Source organism: Mytilus trossulus, chromosome 7 (genome assembly GCF_036588685.1).
Source record: "Mytilus trossulus isolate FHL-02 chromosome 7, PNRI_Mtr1.1.1.hap1, whole genome shotgun sequence".
NCBI classification, from domain to species: Eukaryota; Metazoa; Mollusca; class Bivalvia; order Mytilida; family Mytilidae; genus Mytilus; species Mytilus trossulus.
In genome coordinates, this window is record NC_086379.1 from 41397111 (window position 1) to 41417861 (window position 20751).

Genomic DNA, 20751 nt, shown 5'->3' on the forward strand with positions numbered 1-20751 from the left:
ACAAAAATTATTTTAAATTGAATTGTATCTCCCTCATGCAAAGCTCTGATTTAACTATACTGTTTGTACTATTTTGGATAATTATATACAATAGATCTTTATCTTTTAAATAAGCTTTAAACTCGCAAATTTTTCGACCTCTAGCATCGCCAAAGAGACATTTATTGTCGAAATACGCATTTGGTGCTGAACAAATTTGTACTTTTGACGTTATTCATAGTTCTCGTTTACACATTTTATTTAAATCTTTCAAACATTAATACTAAATATTTCGTAAAGTATGTGTTCCCACTATGACGTAACAGTACACGAGACATATTCATTCGATTTGGAGATAAGTCATAACATAGAACTGTATATCACGAGCCACACTACTGATATCTTCTATCAACATTTGATCTGACAATACTAGTACTGCAAGCATGAGGTCGTTGATATTCTTGGCTGTTATAACTGCTGCTGTATTCCAATGCAATTGTTCCAGTATTGTCAAAAGGCAATACTTTGCAAACTTGGACGATGGGAACTTACAAAGTAGGTATAAGTTTTTCAAAATTATGGATTAAGTTAACAATAAATAACATGATACCTTATATTAGGAAAATACAATGTTGGTTCGCAGTGATAGAAATCAAAATGCTGGACCGTTCAAAATGTGTATTTAAAACATCAGAAGAACACTCACTCCCGGTTTATCACATTAAAAATTGCTAGTCATCACTAACTTGTTGAACCCAGTTCCCTTATGATATCGATGTTTAAAATTTGAAGTAGTAAGTTGGTCTCCTAGTCGATACGATAGTCCGTAGGTAAAATAACAATATATATGATGACTTTATTGACAAAAGGTTAGCACTTAAAATGAAGCTATTAAACCAAGGTGATGAAGTTGAAATCATCCTTTTGAAAAGAAAAAAAAATATATGTTTCACTGATGACGACGAATATGTTCAATTTTCTCTTGACATCTCGTAGTTAATAGAAACATCACCCAAACGATAAACAGGTGATCAACACAACGATTGCCACATGTGAAGCAGGAATTGCTTATTCTTCTGGGGAACCCGAAATTACGCCTGGTTTTTGATGGAGTATCCGGTTTTTGTGGCATTGTTCACTCTGAATGCATTTGTGTATTAGTGTGAATTATGTTCGTCTTTATCTTGTGTTTATTTGAGGGGACGGTGTTGCTTGTATTTATAAATAAAAAGAAGTGGATTTTATGAAAACAAGACAACTTTCCATCTAAATCACAACTTATAAAAGTTAACAATTATAGTTGGCTCACACAAAACAGCAAGCTAAGGCTCTAAAGGGCCAAACACAAATAGGAAGTGTAAAGCTATTTAAACAGAAATACCAACAGTCAAATATATATGTTAAAGAGAAACAAGAAACAAGAAACACCTATAAACCATTCCAACAAACCACTACTACAGAACAACAGGCTCCTGACTTAGGACAACTGCATACAAATGCAGCGGGTATTAACGTTTTTTTAAACACCTTTGCCCTAACCCAAGACCGTAGTCACTGTGCTTAAACGGCCGTGGGTAACTTAAGTTACCCACAGCCCAAGATGGAGCCGCCTGGCTTCGGTTAGGAAGTTTGCTTCTATATAACTACAATACCATGTATACAAAAGAAATGTTCAGTAATTAAAAAGTTATATAAATCTTTTAGGGAAACTATGCAATGTAAAACGTGGTTTGTTAATACAAAAAAAACGATTACAGCACGATTTTCCAAAACACTTATGATGTCCGTAACTTCAAAACATCTTGTCCGTAACTTTTTTCCTTATACCAAAAGGGATGTCCGTAACTTTAGCATGATGTCAGTTACTTTCAAAGAATCTTTATTCATGTATGTAATTATTTTTAAAAAGAAATGATAAATAACAAAAATACCGAACTCCTAGGAATATTCAAACGGGAAGTCCTTTATGGAACGGCAAAGCCAAAAGCTCAATTTTACACACCAAACGAATGGAAAACAACGGTCATATTCCTGCCTTGGTACAGGCATTAAAGTCTCTTATCAAATGGAAAACCCCAAAGCTCAACTGAATGGATAACAATTGCTATTTTCCTGACTTGGTACAGGCATTTTCTTATGTAGAAAATTGTACAGAAAAATCAAGGTATCTTACATTCTACTGGCTTTATAGATTGTTAACTGCTTAAGTTTTAGATGATAAATCATGAAATGCAGGTTATAAATCTCACCATTTTCAACTGTAGAAATTACATAAATAGTGAACATATGAAAATCACCTTTAATAGGAGAACAAGTTCGGAGGTAAATCCTTAGCAGAAATACATAGATGAATCAGTCCAAACCTCTAAAGAAGATATGTATGATTTGATACCCGATCTTATTGAATCCCTGAGGTCAATGAAACTTTTAGAAGATTTTAAATCTACCTTTATTGCTTCAATAAAATGACACCTGTTTAACAATATAGCCTTCCATCTACTCCTAGATATTGGCATTTTTTCTTTCTCACAATCAACAACACATCTAGCTAGATATGGTGAAGAGACCATACTTTTTGGCTAACAATTCAAAAATTATTTAAAGGAAAGGGTACCATTTTTTTCTGCGGCTACACAGGCCAAGGACTTATCAGTACACAATCTATAAAGCTAGAAGAATGTTAGATAAATTTCGCCGTACCGTCAGATCCCGTTTTATTCCGGGAATAATTTTTAAAAAAATAATGGAAAATCTGTGACACTCTGGTTTGCTCGTTATCTATGTAATAATTAAGGGGTTTAATAGTGTTTGTTGTCCTTTAAGTGTTGAGATTGTTAATCTTACAATTTTGAGAAAAAGTTACCCACATCCGAAAATGAAGTTACGGACAGTCTTATTATTTTTGACATATAAGTTACGGACATCTTATGCATTTTTTAAAAGTTGACCTTGCGCTGAAGTGAAGTCAAAATTAACAAATTTGTAGTGACGGTAAGTGATTTCTTTATTCAAAAATCCAATCCATATTTACAAAGATCATGAAAAAACGTTGCAAAACGTAGATTTCGTATCAACTATCATCTCAACAAGTTTAGAGTCCGCCATCTTGGGCTGTGGGTAACTTAAGTTACCCACGGCCGTTTAAGCACAGTGGTAGTGTAAAAAACATAAAAAGACACACTAGAAAATATAAATTGAGATGGGTTAACTCGATCAAAAAGATATTTAAACAAAAACAGGTGAACATACACTAAACGAATACGTTTGATCTATGACAATATTAAAACGTAGGTGTCTGTATAAGTAAAGGTACCAGTACATTGCTGGTGTTCAAAAGTCACGATTCGATTGAGAGAAAATGAATCAGTTACAAACTAAAGCCGAGGGATACACATCAAACACAGAACTACTGAAGTGAAACAAAAACAAACGCCAACTACATGACAGGAATACAGCACAAACAAACGCCAACTACATGACAGGAATACAACACAAACAAACGCCAACTACATGACAGGAATACAGCACAAAAAAACGCCAACTACATGACAGGAATACAACACAAACAAACGCCAACTTCATGACAGGAATACAACACAAACAAACGCCAGCTACATGACAGGAATACAGCACAAACAAACGCCAACTACATGACAGGAATACAACACAAACAAACGCCAACTTCATGACAGGAATACAGCACAAACAAACGCCAACTACATGACAGGAATACAACACAAACAAACGCCAACTTCATGACAGGAATACAACACAAACAAACGCCAGCTACATGACAGGAATACAACACAAACAAACGCCAACTTCATGACAGGAATACAGCACAAACAAACGCCAGCTACATGACAGGAATACGCACAAACAAACGCCAGCTACATGGCAGGAATACAGTGCAAACAAACGCCAGCTACATGACAGAAATACAGCGCAAACAAACGCCAGCTATATGACAGGAATACAGCACAAACAAACGCCAGCTACATGACAGCAATACAGCGCAAACAAACGCCAGATACATGACAGGAATACAGCGCAGACAAGCGCCAGATACATGACAGGAATACAGCTCGAACAAACGCCAGCTACATGACAGGAATACAGCACAAACAAACTCAGGAACACTGAGCACAAACAAACTCAGGAACACTGACACAAATAAATAATATAATAGTACATCACAACATGTAAACCACAACAGAATAACAACACATATCTTCCATTAGCGACAGCACGGGACGCCACAAACAGTGACGTGTATTATATAGATGTTATAGGTAGTAACAAAAAAAATAGACGTAGAAAGAGTGTCAATATGGCAACCTGTACCTAAAACAAATGGCGTTAAATAAATCAACGTCCACATATAACGTTGGGTATAATTATTTTGTTGTATAAGAAGTACGGAAGTAAATTTATTTTACAAAATTCATTAATTTGTTGTTCATTGTAAGAGTACAGAAGTGACTAGGACTACTGTATGATAACATTGGTATCTTATTACTTTAAACTCGCCCACAATGAATCATTAAGACAACTTTTACATTGTATATGTAGCATTCATATGTATAATCATTTTGGTGAAATGCCATTTTATCAAAAATGTTTTAATTTTTCAGAGCTTGATATTGAAGTTAGACGAGAAATTATAATAATGATCGTAGAACAAATCAACAAAACAGCAGAACAACAAAAACAGTTGTCAAAGACTTGTGAAGTTAAAATCAATGGCTCTATCGACAACTGTAAAGCTTGTAATCAAGACTTGTGTGTCCCGTGAGTTGGTTTTATCATGATTTTGAATATTTCTATACACAATGTTCTTAAATATTATAGAATTAAGAAACGAGCTCCTGTCATTGTTGTAAAACATGGAAGAATTGTTAGCAACATAAAATTTAACGAAAACATTAGTAATTGTGTAGGGAAGATAATCATTGTTAAGTTATAAAATGTATATACCTTAGAATAGAAGAACGTCTGAGTCAGTGACAACTTTACAACAGAATAGAAGATATACAGTAGATGAATCATACTTTCACGGTTGTGTGTTTTTTTAGATAAAATGTGTTGTTGTGTAAGTTTACTCACGTAAATGAGACATATATATACAAAAATGTATATTTGTTTTTAGACAGCCACCTCCTGTTTATGAAGCTATTCTGATAGCTGTTGGAACAGAGGCCCTCAAACCAGTCCTTGCTGCAGGAGAATTTGTAAAATCTATTGGATCACAATTGTCATCCACTACCAAATTCCTAGGAGGCGAAGCAGGCGAATTTGTTAAAGACCTTGGAAGCGTTTCTAAAAACATTGGCAATGGTTTAAAAGATGGCGTAAATAAAGCTTTGGATACGATAGGATCTGGTTTTGAAAGTCTTGGCAATAAATTCGCAGATCTCGGTAACAGCTTGGCTTCTGGAGCAACTGATCTAGCAAACGGTCTAGGAAGTGGTACAACAGATTTGTTGAATGGACTTGGATCAGAATTTACAGGTCTATCTGGCCAGCTTGGAGGTGGATTAGACTCACTAGGTGGTTCACTTACGGATCTTGGTAACAAACTCGTGGATGGAGTCAAGAATGTAGGAAATTCGATTGGAAATACATTTGGTCGTGAGTTATACTACGCAAAACATACTAGATATCCATACCATGTAATTATTTCTCTAGAATGGGTAGTTTTTAATTACAATGATACCGCTCCCGTTATTTCAGGAGCGAGCACAACTTTTAACATAGAAATAATTAATTAAGTTACATGTATATAAGACATATAACCATCATACACATTCATATTAATAAGTCAATTCACAATACGACAATGTGACGTTCTTTACTTTAAAATGGTGTCATACTGTGATAGATGATTGTATTTAAAATTTTGGTTTTCAAATGAATATTGAACATATTAGAAAAAAAAAAATTTGAATAATTATAATTAATTTTAAGTATTTTAATGACAAAATGATAGAAAAGTGTCGAATTTTAAATATGTTCCTGTCCATTATACAGATATTTTTGGTAAACGTTGTGTACAGACATGCCCAGTATGTGAAAAACTTGATATAAAGAAACACACAAAGGAAGAAGTTTTACAATCAGGTATTATTTTTCATTTTATAGACTGTATTAGTTTTAGTGCAATGTTGAGTCTATAGATTTTCTATCTTTCTAATCTTTAAGTGTTGGTTTTGCATTGATGTTGGTCAAATAGGCTTTGTATATCCATTTCTTTTTTTAAACTCTGCTGTGAGATGTCTCTTTGACAATAATACTACATCTCATTATATACTTCACTAGAAAATGTATATTTAAAGTGCAAAATTATAATTAATATTAACTTCTTTTTGTCTCTTATTGATAATTGTCTTTTTTTGTGTATTATTATTAATAAGCAACACTGCATATCCTTGTTACAATTATTTCTACAAAACTAATCAAACAAAAAAACGAAGCAAGCAAAATATGCTTCAAAACTTTTCAGTGATTCTTGGAATAAGAAGATTTTTTTTTATTTTGCTCAAACAGTTGTTATGTTAACAATTTCAGTGTGTGGAGCAAATACGATTTCCAGTCAAAAGAATGCTATTGAAACAATTGCATATCTCAGATCTCTTTACAACACTACCCTCACAAACCATATCGTATCTAAGGTAAAGTATTGATAAAGATTCTTAAATAAAAAAAAAGTATACCTTATTTTCACTTTATCCTCTGTTTGTTTTTTTGTTTTTTAAGAATATCGTTTTAGTGGTCTCATAAATCGGGAATGTGAAGATACTATTAGTATGGCTTTTTGAGTCAAAAGAGGCGCAACATACCGAAGGAGTGTTCAAGCTCATGAGTCGAGAATAAGCTGAAAACGCCATGGCAAGAAAAAAAAAGAAGCAAGACAACAATTCATACTAGTATACAAAACACAGCGCAGAAAACTATATACTGAGTAGATATTTCATAACTGTCAACCAACTCGTAAGATTTCCGAAAACGAATCGTGAGTATGTCGTTCTACTTTAATATCTATTAATATATAAATTGATGAAGATAATGTGCAGTCATCATTAACGATCTAAAATACTTGAACATATCTTTTTCTGATTTCTCTTGCAGGTTGAGTATGATCCAACTTCAATTAAAACAGTTGGTGGTGTCTCCTTTACAAATAATTTTGTAACATACACACTGTACGGACAAACCGTCCGTCTTCATTCTAGCACAGACTTAAAAATAACAGACATAACAGCAACCGCAAAGACAGTTGCTCATCAAATTTTGAAAAAATAAAAATTCAGACTTCTTTTGATTTGTTATTTTATTTACATTGCAGCCAAAAAAGCCTGATTCTCAGAAAAACTAAACGGACCGCCTGCCCTTTTGAATCTCATCCATTTTATTTTCCATGGCAAAGAATTATATTTTGAACTTTACTTGTTTAATAAGTCAAAATTTTATACTGATATTTTTATTCTTTCGGATCACAGATTGAACATAACGAAGGCTTTTTATATGTGGAATGATTGCCAAGCGAGAAAACTAACGACCTAATTTATGTATACAAAAAATCAATTAACGAGAAACAAATATCTTACACAGCAAGAAACGATAACTGAGTTACAGGTGCTTCAGAAGGATAGTCAGATCCTGCTCCACATGTATCACCTACTGTGTTATGCCCATCATTCAAGTACAAAAATAAGTGATGGTCTTATTCCGTAGGTCACATCCGAGGAAATCAATATGTGGCCTTAACTATTTGAATATATCCGTCGCTGTTTGGTTGAAATTCCAAAAGAACATACATATGTAAATGAAAATATAATAATAGTATGATTGCTTAAGATTTATGAATGGGTTCTTTTACGGGGACTAAATGCTTCAATTCAAAATAAATACTGTAATTCCTTAATGAATCGAGTTACCGATATAAATGATATTTGATGGGTTTTTTTTACTACAAAGACATATGAGAAGCAATAGTTATCTAAGAGAGGCGAAATAAAGATATCAAAAAGATAGTCAAACTAGACAACAAGCGTCCTTCATTTTGAGTCATCCTTTTCTTCTTCTAACGAAAACCTTTATGACGTGCTTTTGGTGTTACTAGTGGAACTAGAATCTAACTGGTACTGCTTGATGTTTGCATGAGCTTACCATTAATTTGTCAGCAATTAGTGCAGACAAGAAATTACTAAGTACACACAGTTCTGGAGAAGTTGTAAGAGTAAAAAAGAACGCCGCAAGTTTGCGCCTGTCCCAAGTCAGGAGCCTTAGTCTGGTCTTTGTTATTCTTGTATGATTTTTAATTTTTGTTTCTTGTGTATAAGTCGCCTCGGACTTTAGTATGACGTCCATTATCACTGAACTAGTATACATATGTGTTTAGGGGCCAGCTAAAGGACGCTTCCGGGTGCGGGAGTTTTTCACTACATTGAAGACCTGTTGTTGGCCTTCTGCTGTTGTCTGCTCTATGGTCGGGCTGTTCCCGCTTTGACACATCCCACATTTACATTTTCAATTTTATCATCCCTTCGCTAAGTTTATTCTCTGAAGTCTAGTGTAAAAGACTAGCAATTCTAGACTGAGTTTTCATACCTCTAGTTCTATACATGTACATTTCTTATATCGAGAAATATGTCAAAGCAAAGGTATTGATACGTGAAACACAAAGGTTTTAATACAGTTTTGCCAGTTTGTTTATCATTATTATTGTTTATTAGAACCACCGTAACGCCTACAATAACAAATAAGGGGATGTGGCATGATTGCCAACATGACAACTACAGTGGAGATCACTTCTAACCTCTCGTTAAATCTGTCAGGAGAACTGTTCTAGAACAGTACGAAGAACTGTCAGCCTGACACCTTTTAGTCAGTTCTAGGTTAGAACTGTTCTAGCTAGAACTGATTTGGTCAGTTCTACCTAGAACTGATTTGGACAGTTCTACCTAGAACTGATCCTGACAGTTCTGCCCTAGAACTGATTTGGACAGTTCTACCTAGAAATGATCCTGACAGTTCTACCCTAGAACAGTTTTAGTCAGTTCTACTTCTAGAACAGTTCTGCGGTTAGAATTGATTACAAATTCTACGGCTAGAATTGATTTATAAATTCTACGGATAGATTTTGATTTATAAATTCTACGGCTAGAATTGATTTATAAACCTACGGCTAAAATATTGATTTATATATTCTACGTCTAGAATTGATTTATAAGTTTTAAGAACTCTTTGTCTAAATATAAAGGCTTCGGCAAAATAGCGATTAATATTATAAAGAGTTTTGCTATTTTGCCGGTTTTATTTCAAATTTTTCGTGGGCAAGAGACTGTGACATGTTTAACCCCGCCAGAGAGCCGTGGTGTAGTGGTTAGTGCATCGGACTACTAACACAAAGGTTCCTGGTTCGATTCCCGTCTGGGATGAAAATTTCAGGAACTCAATTTTCGGCTCTCCCTCGACACCATTTGCGAGTATGGTCTTGAGGAAACGATGATAGTCCGTCGGAAGGGGACGATAAATGGCTGACCCGTGTTAAGAGAGAGCCATATCTCTTGCACGTAAAAGACACCCTTGTAGATTTCGAAAAAGAGTAGGCTAATGCCGCTACAAGGCAGAACTCGCACCCGCAAAGTGGAAAGGGATTAATATAAGTTGCAAAACTTGTTTCCCAATCCACTATAAATAAATATGTTTAAACTAACCCCGCCATATTCTGCATGTACATGTATGTGACTGTTCCAAGTCAGGAGCATGTAATTCAGTGATTTTCTTTTGTTGATGTGTTACATAAATTATTTGTTTTCTTCCATTTTTTAACATAAATTAAACCGTTAATATTTGGAGGGGGGGGGGGGCATTTTTATTTCAATTGTTTTACATTTGTCATTCGGGGAGTCAGGATGACTCGTTTTACATAACAAAATTATCTGACCTTAATGTAATACGTTATTCCGGCCCAGACCACCACGGACGGATCCAGCAGTTTTAAAAGGGGGGTCCCAACCCAGGAAAAAGGGGGAGGGTCCAACTAAATGTCCTCATTCAAATGCATGAGCGTCAAAAAAAGGGGGGTCCCCCACCGCTCTGGATCTACCATTGATCCACTATAAACTTAAACTGATCATATTTGATTTCATCATATAAATCTATATACATTTAGCTGCACACTGTAGGAATCTAGTTTATTTTTACGCAAGGATACCAATCATATAGGAAAACATTAATGATTTCAAAATTTTATTTGCACTCAATTTATAGTACTAGCATGTCCTCTTTTTATTTAAAATATTAAATCGTAAACAAATTTGAATATTCGTTTACAAGTAGTTTTCATACCTTGGACGGACCTGTTATACAAAAATCTTTTGACCGCATCACTCTAAACTGACCTTATTTGCTCTTTCTTCCTGCAAATCTATATAGCTGCACAGTAATTCAGTTATAATTTTAGGTCAAGAGGGACTGTAATATACAAGTTACAGCAATATTGGAAAACAATGACCTCAAAATTTAGTTCCCATGAATTTAAAGTGCCAGCATGACCTCTTTTTATTCAAAGTATTGAATCGTAAACAAATATCAGTAGTTTTCATACTTCAGACGGAGTCTTGTAATGAAATATTTTGACCGCATCAATTTAAACTGACCTTATTTGCTCTTTCTTTCTGCAAATCTATACAGCTGTACAGTAATTCAGCTATAATTTTAGGTCAAGAGAGACTGTAATATACAAGTTACAGCAATATTGGAAAACAATGACCTCAAAATTTAGTTCCCATGAATTTAAAGTGCCAGCATGACCTATTTTTATTCAAAGTATTGAATCGTAAACAAATATCAGTAGTTTTCGAATCATACTTTAGACCAAGTCGTGTAATAAAATGTTTTGACCGCATCAATTTAAACTGACCTTATTTGCTCTTTCGTTCTGCAAATCTATATCGCTGCACAGTAATTAAGTTATAATTTTAGGTCAAGAGGGACTGTAATATACAAGTTACAGCAATATTGGAAAACAATGACCTCAAAATTTTGTTCGCATGAATTTATAGTGCCAGCATATCCTCTTTTTATTCAAAGTATTGAATCGTAAACAAATATCAGTAGTTTTCATACTTCAGACTGAGTCTTGTAATAAAATCTTTTGACCGCATCAACCAAAACTGACCATATTTGCTTTTTTTTATGCAATTCTATACATGATATAGTTGGACAGTTCTTCAGTTATAATTTTAGGTCAAGAGGGACTGTAGTTTATAAATAACTTCAATATTGGAAATCAACAACCACAAAAAAAAATCGCATCGATTGAGAGTACCAGCATTATATTTCCTACTTTTATTCAAAATATCGCATCAGAAACAAACATCAGTTAGTTTTCATACCTCAGATTGACTCATGTAACAAAAATATGTGTCTGAGCAATAACAACCAGATCATAGAGCAAACAACAACCGATCACGATGGATTGTATAATTCAAATGACAGTGTGTCCTCTTTTTATTCAAAATATTGAATTGTTAACAAATTTCAGTAGTTTTGATATATCAGACTGAGTTGTTTTAATAACAAAATTATTTGACCGCATCAACCAAAACTGAACATATATTCTTTATCATGTAAATATGGCCTCATTGTAAATCAATAATATTTCTATGTCAGGACAGATATTGTATGATAAAGAGGACACCAAATTTTGTCCACATCAATTTAGAGCGCCATTATTTCCTCTCTGTATACGTATCAACAATAGTATTATTTAAGGAATGACTGTAATATTTTTTTCTGTCTATGAAGAAATAACATAACAAATTTAATGCACACTGAAGTGCGCATAGTGGTTTTTTTTAACAGTGTGCACCACATTTTTTACGTTATTTCGAATTAACAGAAAAAAGTATTACAGTCGTTTCTTATAATTTAATTCTAAATTCCATTTTAACAAAATGTTTTTAAAACCTTGGCAAACCATGAAAAAACGTTGATGACGTTACGGTCACATGACTAGCTTATGTCTATGGGTGCTGATAACAAAATAACGTCAGAAGACCCGTTACATCCAAACTTAAATAATTTAAAAAAAATAACGAACCGTCACCATGGTCACAAAAGTGAATTTTTAAGTCAGTAGTTCATGATGGTTTTTTTTTTAAACAAAACTATTTAACGGCATCATCCAACACTCACATGACTGATTCATATACTTTATTCTAAAATGAAAAGTACATGTATGAGAAGTTCTCTTCTTGGAATATTATACTGACTATACTGTTAATATAATTTGAAGAAGGACAATGATTGGTTTTGTTTGTAGCCTAACGTCCAGTGGCAAATATTTCATTCATGTTCAGATCTAGTCTATTTTTTTGACGTTCCAGACTCCAAGATATTATTCATAATCGTTATGGATAAGTTTGGCAATGAGATAATGCAAATCAGGAACATATATATTAACTTAGATATACTGTTCCCAGTGCAAATGTACATAGTTTTTTACGTTTAACAACACTGTTTTCATTAATCCCATGATTCATCCTCTGTACAATTTTCGTTTGAACATTTGTCAAAACAGAAAATGAGAATCCTAAATCAAGAATGTAAATCCAAGGCAAACAAGTTAAATTAAGATTAAAAAAAGTTATATTTCACATGTACGAAGAGACTGTTATAAACGGGGAACGAAAAAACGTAAACAATGATGTACGTTTCATTTGCAATCTTATAAAAATATTTCTCCGATGAGTTGGATAACCTCCTATCCACTCTTCGATATTTGTACATGTAAATTTTGATCAGTAAAAAATATAGAAAATCTGCTATTATATATAGTAAAGTAATTGGAACTGATTTTTTTCTCTTCTAAATTCTAAAGTGCCCTTTCTGCAGTGACGTCATTTAGAACTGTTCTTCAGAACTGATTTTGTCAGTTCTACCTAGAACAGTTTTAGACAGTTCTACCCTAGAACTGATCCTGAGAGTTCTACCACGGGTAGAACTGTTCTAGCTAGAACTGTTCTATGACAGGTTAGAACAGTTCTATGACAGATTTTTCTGACAGTTCTAATGAGAGGTTAGAAGTGATCTCCACTGTATCTACCAAGGTTCATCAACAATCGATTTTAGAAAACTAACTACATAATGTATGTCTAAACAATTGCTTTAAAAAAATATGACAGACATGAACAAACGACAACCACAGAAATGCAGGCTCTTTGCTTTGGACAGAAAAATAAACCAAATTTTAGGAATAAACATGTTTGAAGGAGGACAGGACAAGTTGTATTGACACCCCTCCCCAACCACGATTGTTTAACCCTATTCCAGCAGCCCGGCCAACTTTATAGCTCACAAAGTGTTTCGAAAGTCTATTTAGACCAACTAAAATAAACTTGACATTCACCATGTGCAAATATAGGATTTCGCTATCAAAGTTTCTATAAAAATTAACTTTGTCATATATATTTAATAAAAAACGGTCACTGTTCATTTAAGCTTACAATCTGCCTTTTAAAGAAGCATTCATTTTTGTTAAGGTACTTTTATTCTGTTAAACTAATAGGAGAAAAATACGTAATATCGAAATAAAAATAAATATAGGTCCCCGATGAATTAAAAAGACATTTCAATTTTAATGCTATAAATGGACATTTTTGCACCAAAGGGAGATGATGTGGAGTTTTTTCAATGATAAAACTTTTCAAAAGTCATCTTGGGGCCAAAACAAATTTAATGTTTGGTTGACTTTTGTACCATATCATAAAGTATCAACCAATAGTGTAATAAATAAAGTAAGTAATGAAAAAACAACGTTTTAATTTTTGCTGAAATGTTTGTACCCTCTAGCCTACTGTAATTTTTATAATTGGCTCGAAAGATGGCATTTCCTCACAAACGTTTTGAAAGTACAGTTTGTAATTGTGTTTATGCTGGTCATCACCTTATTGTGTAATTGGCACCTCAGCAAATTTTCAAATATCTATAGAATTATCGATTCTGTTCGTCACTTACTGACCACATGTAATTTCCCTGATAGATTGTTAAATTCAATAGAGTCCGAATAGATAAGAATTACCACTTGTTATCTTATGTACATTTTCTGTATACAACTTTTGAAATGGCGTTCACTATGTTATTAGTTGTACTGTGTACATCATTAGTCGCTCTATGTGAGGGAAGACAAAAAGTCCTTACACTGGCAACTTTGGACACAAATAGTACACAAAGTAAGGTATTTTAGCACTTGCTTGATCATGATGAGTGGTTCTATAACAATATACCGGTATACATATTAAACAAATTCAACAAATGTATTAGTGTGGAGGACTTTTGTTTGCTTCTCTCTGTCAAATACAACGTTATAAGTTTTTAAAAGAATTAAGTGAATGGATAATATATAAATAATAATGGACTGGGAAAAAGAAAAAAATTGAAAGTTCATTGGCATAAAACTTTGAATATTTGGCGGGAAATTATTCTCTCTAGATTTTTTGGACATTTAACAATGAAACCTTTTTCTTTAACAAAAAAAAAACCAATCTATGAAACATAACAAGAACAAGATTTAAAAAAAATTAGCTTTTTAAGCTATAATATGTGTTGGAATTATAAAGAGGAAATTCAGAGTTAGCAGACAAATTTTTAATGGCACTACATGGATAAGACCAGAGGATTCCAAATATCTGCCAAGAATTAAGAAGAAAATCAGCGATCATCCTTATATCTTAAATTTCTAATCTCGAAAAAATCCTTTGGACATTTATCAAAATCTACATGCTGTTTAACGTTTAATATCTTTTTCTTAACTTGTTGTTTTTAATATAAGCTTTTATATGTAGAATTTGATACCTATGTGAGAAGAGAGATACTGTTTTATATACTTAGAAAGATAAATGAAACAAACTTTGCCCAGCTCTCATCATCCACTGAGTGTGAAATGAAGATTAACAGCACTGGTGAACAGTGCCAACAATGTCTTGCTGGAGTGTGCCGAAAGTAAGTTCTAAAATATGACTTCACGTTTAGTGAACACACACTTAAGGATGTGAGTGTGTGTTAATATGTGTTCTATGATCATTCTTAGTATTCAAATACGTTCTTTCTTCTCCGAGTTTAAAAACATTGACATATGTACAGAAAATATTTATTATGGTAATTATTTGGATTTTCGTAAATATGAAAATATGAAGATGTATTATTGTTGTTAATGAAACAACCATCCTACAGAGACCGATTGTCGCAGATTAAAAACACATTTAGGTTACCGCTCGTACTTCAACAATGAGCAAAACCATACCGTTTAGTAAGCTATAAAGTTTTCGACATGTCAAGACAACTAAAAAGAGAAAAAAACAACGGCCTGATCTTTGGACAAACAATAATTTTATAACGTTAATCAAATATGATAAGTAGCAACCGATAAAATATATTATGTTAATAAAAAAAACGAACTTTTATACTTTTCAGCAATACGCAAATGTTATATTATCAAAACTCGATCAAACAGATTATGCCAACTATCTTTAAGCCAGTATTAGAAGTGAGTAATTTTGTGGACAAAATGGGGAAATCTTTACCAGCTGCTCTAGGATTATTGGGAGAAGAATCCGGATTGTTCCTTGAAGGACTTGGTCAAATATCTTCTCATCTTGGTTCAGGTTTGACAGGCTTAAAGGAATTCTCTGGAATCGCTTCTAATTTACAGTCTTTGGGAGGTAAATTAACATCGCTCTCAAAAGATGTGATAACTGTAAATATCAACAAATTACCAGAGTTTGGTAGTCAGGGCAGCATATTAGAAACATTGGTACAGCTTGGAGCTCAGAGTTTACTTGATCAAGTCAAAAATAGCTTTTCAAGTATCGGCGATGCGTTAACAGATCTCGGTAACAAAGTGGTTGGTGGAATTGCAGTCGCTGGAAATGCTGTCATAGATACCGGTAACACTATAGGGAACGCCTTTCATAGTGAGTATACACTTTATTTATTTTGCTGATATATTGATTATGCTAAACACCAAATATTTCAAAATTGAAATCACTTAAGGAGATTTATTTCTTGTGTTTTCGACTCTAGAATCTCCAAACTCAGTCAATGAAAAACATGTAATTACATATCAAAGGGGGATTAACTACGCAAAAAAATACATGTGCGATATCTTAATATATGGAGGTAAACTGCGCTAAAATCCCGATCCTGCTTTATGAGGGAAATGCATGTCGTCGTGTCATTCATGGGTGGTAAAAACTTAGGAAATGATAATCATATTTGGTGTATCAATAAACATGGAAATAAGGAGGGATTAGGTCTACGACAAATTGTATTATCCAGTCATGTGCGATAGAAAATTGCGTATCAGCAAGTCATAAAAAATCGAGATGACTTTGGAGTTACCATAAAATCATTGGTTCCACAGCTTCATAGTGATCGTAACCCTTTATCAGCATTAGCTAGTTTCTTCTAATAGTCGTGCGTATAATATTACCGCGATTAGTTTAAACATATTTATTTAGAGTGGATTGGGAAACAAGTTTTGCAACTTATATTAATCCCTTTCCACTTTGCGGGTGCGAGTGCTGCCTTGTAGCGGCATTAGCCTACTCTTTTTCGAACTCTACAAGGGTGTCTTTAACGTGCAAGAGATATGGCTCTCTCTTAACACAGGTCAGCTATTTATCGTCCCCTTCCGACGGACTATCATCGTTTCCTTAAGACCATACTCGCAAATGGTGTCAAGGGAGTGCCGAAAATTGAGTTCCTGAAATTTTCATCCCGAACGGGAATCGAACCAGGAACCTTTGTGTTAGTAGTCCGATGCACTAACCACTACACCACGGCTCTCTACCGCGATTCGAAACCATCTGCAATTTTTTACTCTTCCTTTACAAACTAGTAGACCTCCTGATGTTAGTTGGACTGTGTGCTGCTTTTTTATTATTATTATTCCACTTTAAGAACTGGTGGTCGAACAAGATAGGCAAAGACTGCTATGACTTTTTTTTTGCTATCAAATTAATTTATCGTAAATTTACAAAGGGACAAAAGAGGAGCGAAAGATACTAGAGGGACTGTCAAACTCATAAATCGGAAATGAACTTTATGTTATTACAAACTCGATAAATAGTCAATTCGGTCGGTCACAATCGTGAAAAGGGAACGGGATTAATTGTAGTTACGACATAAGGAACATAACGGATATCATCTGTGAAACTGGTATTCCATAACGGTCAACCAACTCCTGATGGCGACTGTAAAATTTACGAAGGCATGACTTCAACTTCACTATTTAAGTGGAACTTTTGGTACGATAACTTCATTGTGAGCACCAACCCTCTATCAAGGAATCATGATAGATAATACAAGCCCGGGGATATCGTATCAGTTTGGAGATATATACTCCATATGCAAGCGCTGCAGGAATGTTGCTACATAGAAACGGAAAGTTCAGTTGAAACGAGAAGCTGAAATATGCAATAATTATTTCTTTATTTCTAGGTATATTTGGAAAGCGTGTTTTGTCTGTTGAGAAACGAGACTGTGACGACCAGTGCCCGGTTTGTGGTAAAATTGATCAGATGTCACATGACACAATGACTATTTTAGCAATAGGTAAATTATACTTTGTGTGAATCTGACATACACTAACTTAAGTCACTGCACTCAAAATCTTTATTGATGCATCGCTGTAGCATTTGGCCCAGGAACACAGTTATTGTCCTTTTCAGAATCTAAGTCTTCATTTTTATTTCTCAAATAGAAAGAAGGTGGAGTAAATTTACACTTAAAAAAAATGGGTCATGAATTTTAAAATTAAATAGTGATTTGGTCCAGCTTAAGGTGAAAGATTAGTATTCTGGAAACTGTCAAAAGAGTTCAAGACCGCCTTAACATAAAATAGACCATTATATCTAAAGTTAGAGCTGATAAAGAGTTCTATAATTTTGAATGGATATAATTTTTTTTTACCTAGGACTAGGAAAACAGTAATTCAACCTTTATTTAACTATCATGATGAAATGCTTACTTTGTATTTGCTGAGAAATTGCAGTGATATTGTAATGGATGGTGACACTTTAATAAAATAAATCTGATCTTATCTTATCTTATAACCGTGACCAATATTGTTCGTATTATTGACTCCTGTGCAATTACTATCCTCAACATATTCAAGCACAAGGGATCTCATATAAGTTTTAAAATATCAGGATCTGTGAAGAAAATGTGCATATTTTTTTTATTACAGTTTGTGGCGAAGGAATAATATACAATCAACGTAATACTCTGGAGCAAGTCAAATACCTACAAGGAATTTACAACAATACCATCCAAAACCAACTCATTACAAAAGTAAGTATGCTGTTTATCTTTTAATAATAATATGTTCTCTTTGATATATATCAAATCGTTTTGAGTTTGTAAGTTACATGTCTGATGAAGTATTCTCTGAATCACCAGGTCCCATGTTCATCGTGCTATTTGGATACAAAATAAATATAATAGTGAGACGTGCAACCTACCATGAACAAAAAAAACATAGCTTCAACTTATTCATCACTTCTTTGTTTTTTACAGGAGATTTGGCCATGGACCCTATTTTTACTATATTTTTTGTGTGTTTTTTTTTTAATTACGTTCACAAAAGTCAATCTATGTGTCTCGGTTTATGATACATGTATATGGAGACCATCACTGCAACAAATTTGTTATGATATTTCTCCACTCGAGACTGTAAAATTTGATATTCAAAGCGCGAGGCTTACCGGGCGTTTGAAATAATTAAAATTAATCTGTTGAGACAAATCTTAATATGGGGACGAAGTCCCCAATAACAGTAGAAAATTCAATAAAATAAAAAATTCGGGAAAATTTCCCGAATTTTTCATTGAACTAATGAACTCAAAATCGTTCAATTTTTTTTATGTCATGTTTTGAAATCCCGGACCTGCGCAGAAATCTACAAAGTACTTCCTTTTTCCGGTTTCATGAGAAAATATATATTTATCAGTCTAGTATAAAATAGGAGAAGGACTGCAATACCAATTTCATTTTTTAATAATTCCTTGATATGATAAAACGTTACCTGATGAAAGCGTTTCTTTGTTTACATTGCATATGACGTCATAACTTAAATAACGTCACAACTAAAATCCCTAACAACAGAACCTAAATCGGAAACGTAAAGGTATTTCCGTTTTTTTTTTACAAATATTTAGGTTAAAAAAAATCATACAGACTTCGTCCCCATTAACAGGTGATCATTATGCCTGCCTCATATTAAAACGAGTTATAGTGACGGAATTTGTTTGTCTTAGCCTTTTCATCCCTTATTTGCTGAAAGTTTTGCATGTTCTTTTTGTGTGACGTCGCCTTTTTTCAAGTATATTTGAAGTAAAAAAAAATTGCCTCGTGAAGTTAATTTTTGAATGATAATTATTATGCATATATAATTACAGGTTGAATACGATCCTTTGTCAATTAAAACAGACCACAGAATAGCTTTTTCCAGGGCTTTTATGACATACAGTGTCCATGGAAGTGTGGACAGATTTCAGACAGATAATGACTTTGAAATAAGTGATCTGAAGAAGTCAGCGAAAGATGTCGCTAAGCATATTTGGCAACTTATGAATTAAATGATTATATTTTGCTAATATGAGGCAGGCATAACCTGTAAATGGGGACGAAGTCTGTATGCATTATTTTTTGTAACTTTAATATTTGTTAAAAAAATAAAACGGAAATACCGTAACGTTTCCGATTTTGGTTCTGTTGTTAGGGATTTTAGTTGTGACGTTATTAAATTATGACGTCATATGCAATGTAAACAAAGAAACGCTTTCATCAGGTAACGTTTTTTCATATCAAAGAATTATTTAAAAAAATGAAAATTGGTATTGCGTTCCCTCCTTTTTATACTAGACTGATAAATATATATTTTACTCAAAGATTCATAACGAGACCGGAAAAAGGAAGTATATTGTAGATTTCTGCGCCGGTCCGGGATTTCAAAACATGACATAAAAAAAAGTTAACGATTTTGAGTTCATTAGTACAATGAAAAATTCGGGAAATTTTCCCGATTTTTTTTTTTTTTTTTTTTTTTATTGATTTTTCTACCGTAATTGGGGACTTCGTCCCCATATTATCTCATCTTTTTACTATAAATCAAGCCTTTTGATGCATAGACTGGTTTATAAAGCCACACATTTGCATATAAAACACACACAAAAGTCATGTTTGAATATACTAGCCATAGCATTTCGGGGCATTGTCAAGCTGACAATGCGGTATGGGCTTTGCTCATTGTTGAAGGCTGTACGTTGATGTTGAGTTGTTGATTTCTGTGTCATTTTGTCTCTTGGTAAGTGTTATCTCATTGGAAATCATATCACAGCCTGTTTTTTTATATTTAAAATTATTTTAATTCCTTCAATAAAGTTTCTACGAAATTTTTGATCACCCTTTTACCTTTTACCCGTTTTTTCATATTTATTATGGCTATGGTGATATAAATATGTGTAACATCCAAGATTGCTATAAAGTTAAAGTTGAATATTTAGACAACCAAAACCTTATTACTAATAAATACACAAGGAAATATGTGTCACTTAATAAGTTAGATAATATTATTTAAGCTTTTTTTTCAAATATTCCAAAACACTTTATAAATATTACCGAAAAACAGACGTATCATGCCCTCATCGCGCAGCCGTTTACCAAAAAGATAATGATAACATTCAAGTTTAAATGTCATTATAC

The 20751-nt window shown here is 33.4% G+C and overlaps 2 protein-coding genes across 2 annotated transcripts; both read left to right on the top strand.

Annotated features, from left to right (window-relative positions):
* The first annotated feature begins 345 nt into the window (after nucleotides 1-345).
* LOC134727044 (uncharacterized) lies at nucleotides 346-7294 on the top strand. Its single transcript, XM_063591432.1, has 6 exons — nucleotides 346-534; nucleotides 4614-4770; nucleotides 5129-5610; nucleotides 6010-6099; nucleotides 6547-6650; nucleotides 7108-7294. Exons 1-6 carry the CDS (start codon nucleotides 423-425, stop codon nucleotides 7279-7281), a joined length of 1119 nt encoding a protein of 372 aa, XP_063447502.1. The 5' UTR covers nucleotides 346-422; the 3' UTR covers nucleotides 7282-7294.
* Nucleotides 7295-14089: 6795 nt separating this feature from the next.
* On the top strand, nucleotides 14090-19625 carry LOC134726408 (uncharacterized). The gene is made up of 6 exons (XM_063590810.1): nucleotides 14090-14219; nucleotides 14832-14988; nucleotides 15460-15959; nucleotides 17488-17601; nucleotides 18236-18339; nucleotides 19446-19625. Exons 1-6 carry the CDS (start codon nucleotides 14111-14113, stop codon nucleotides 19623-19625), a joined length of 1164 nt encoding a protein of 387 aa, XP_063446880.1. The 5' UTR covers nucleotides 14090-14110.
* Nucleotides 19626-20751: the final 1126 nt, after the last annotated feature.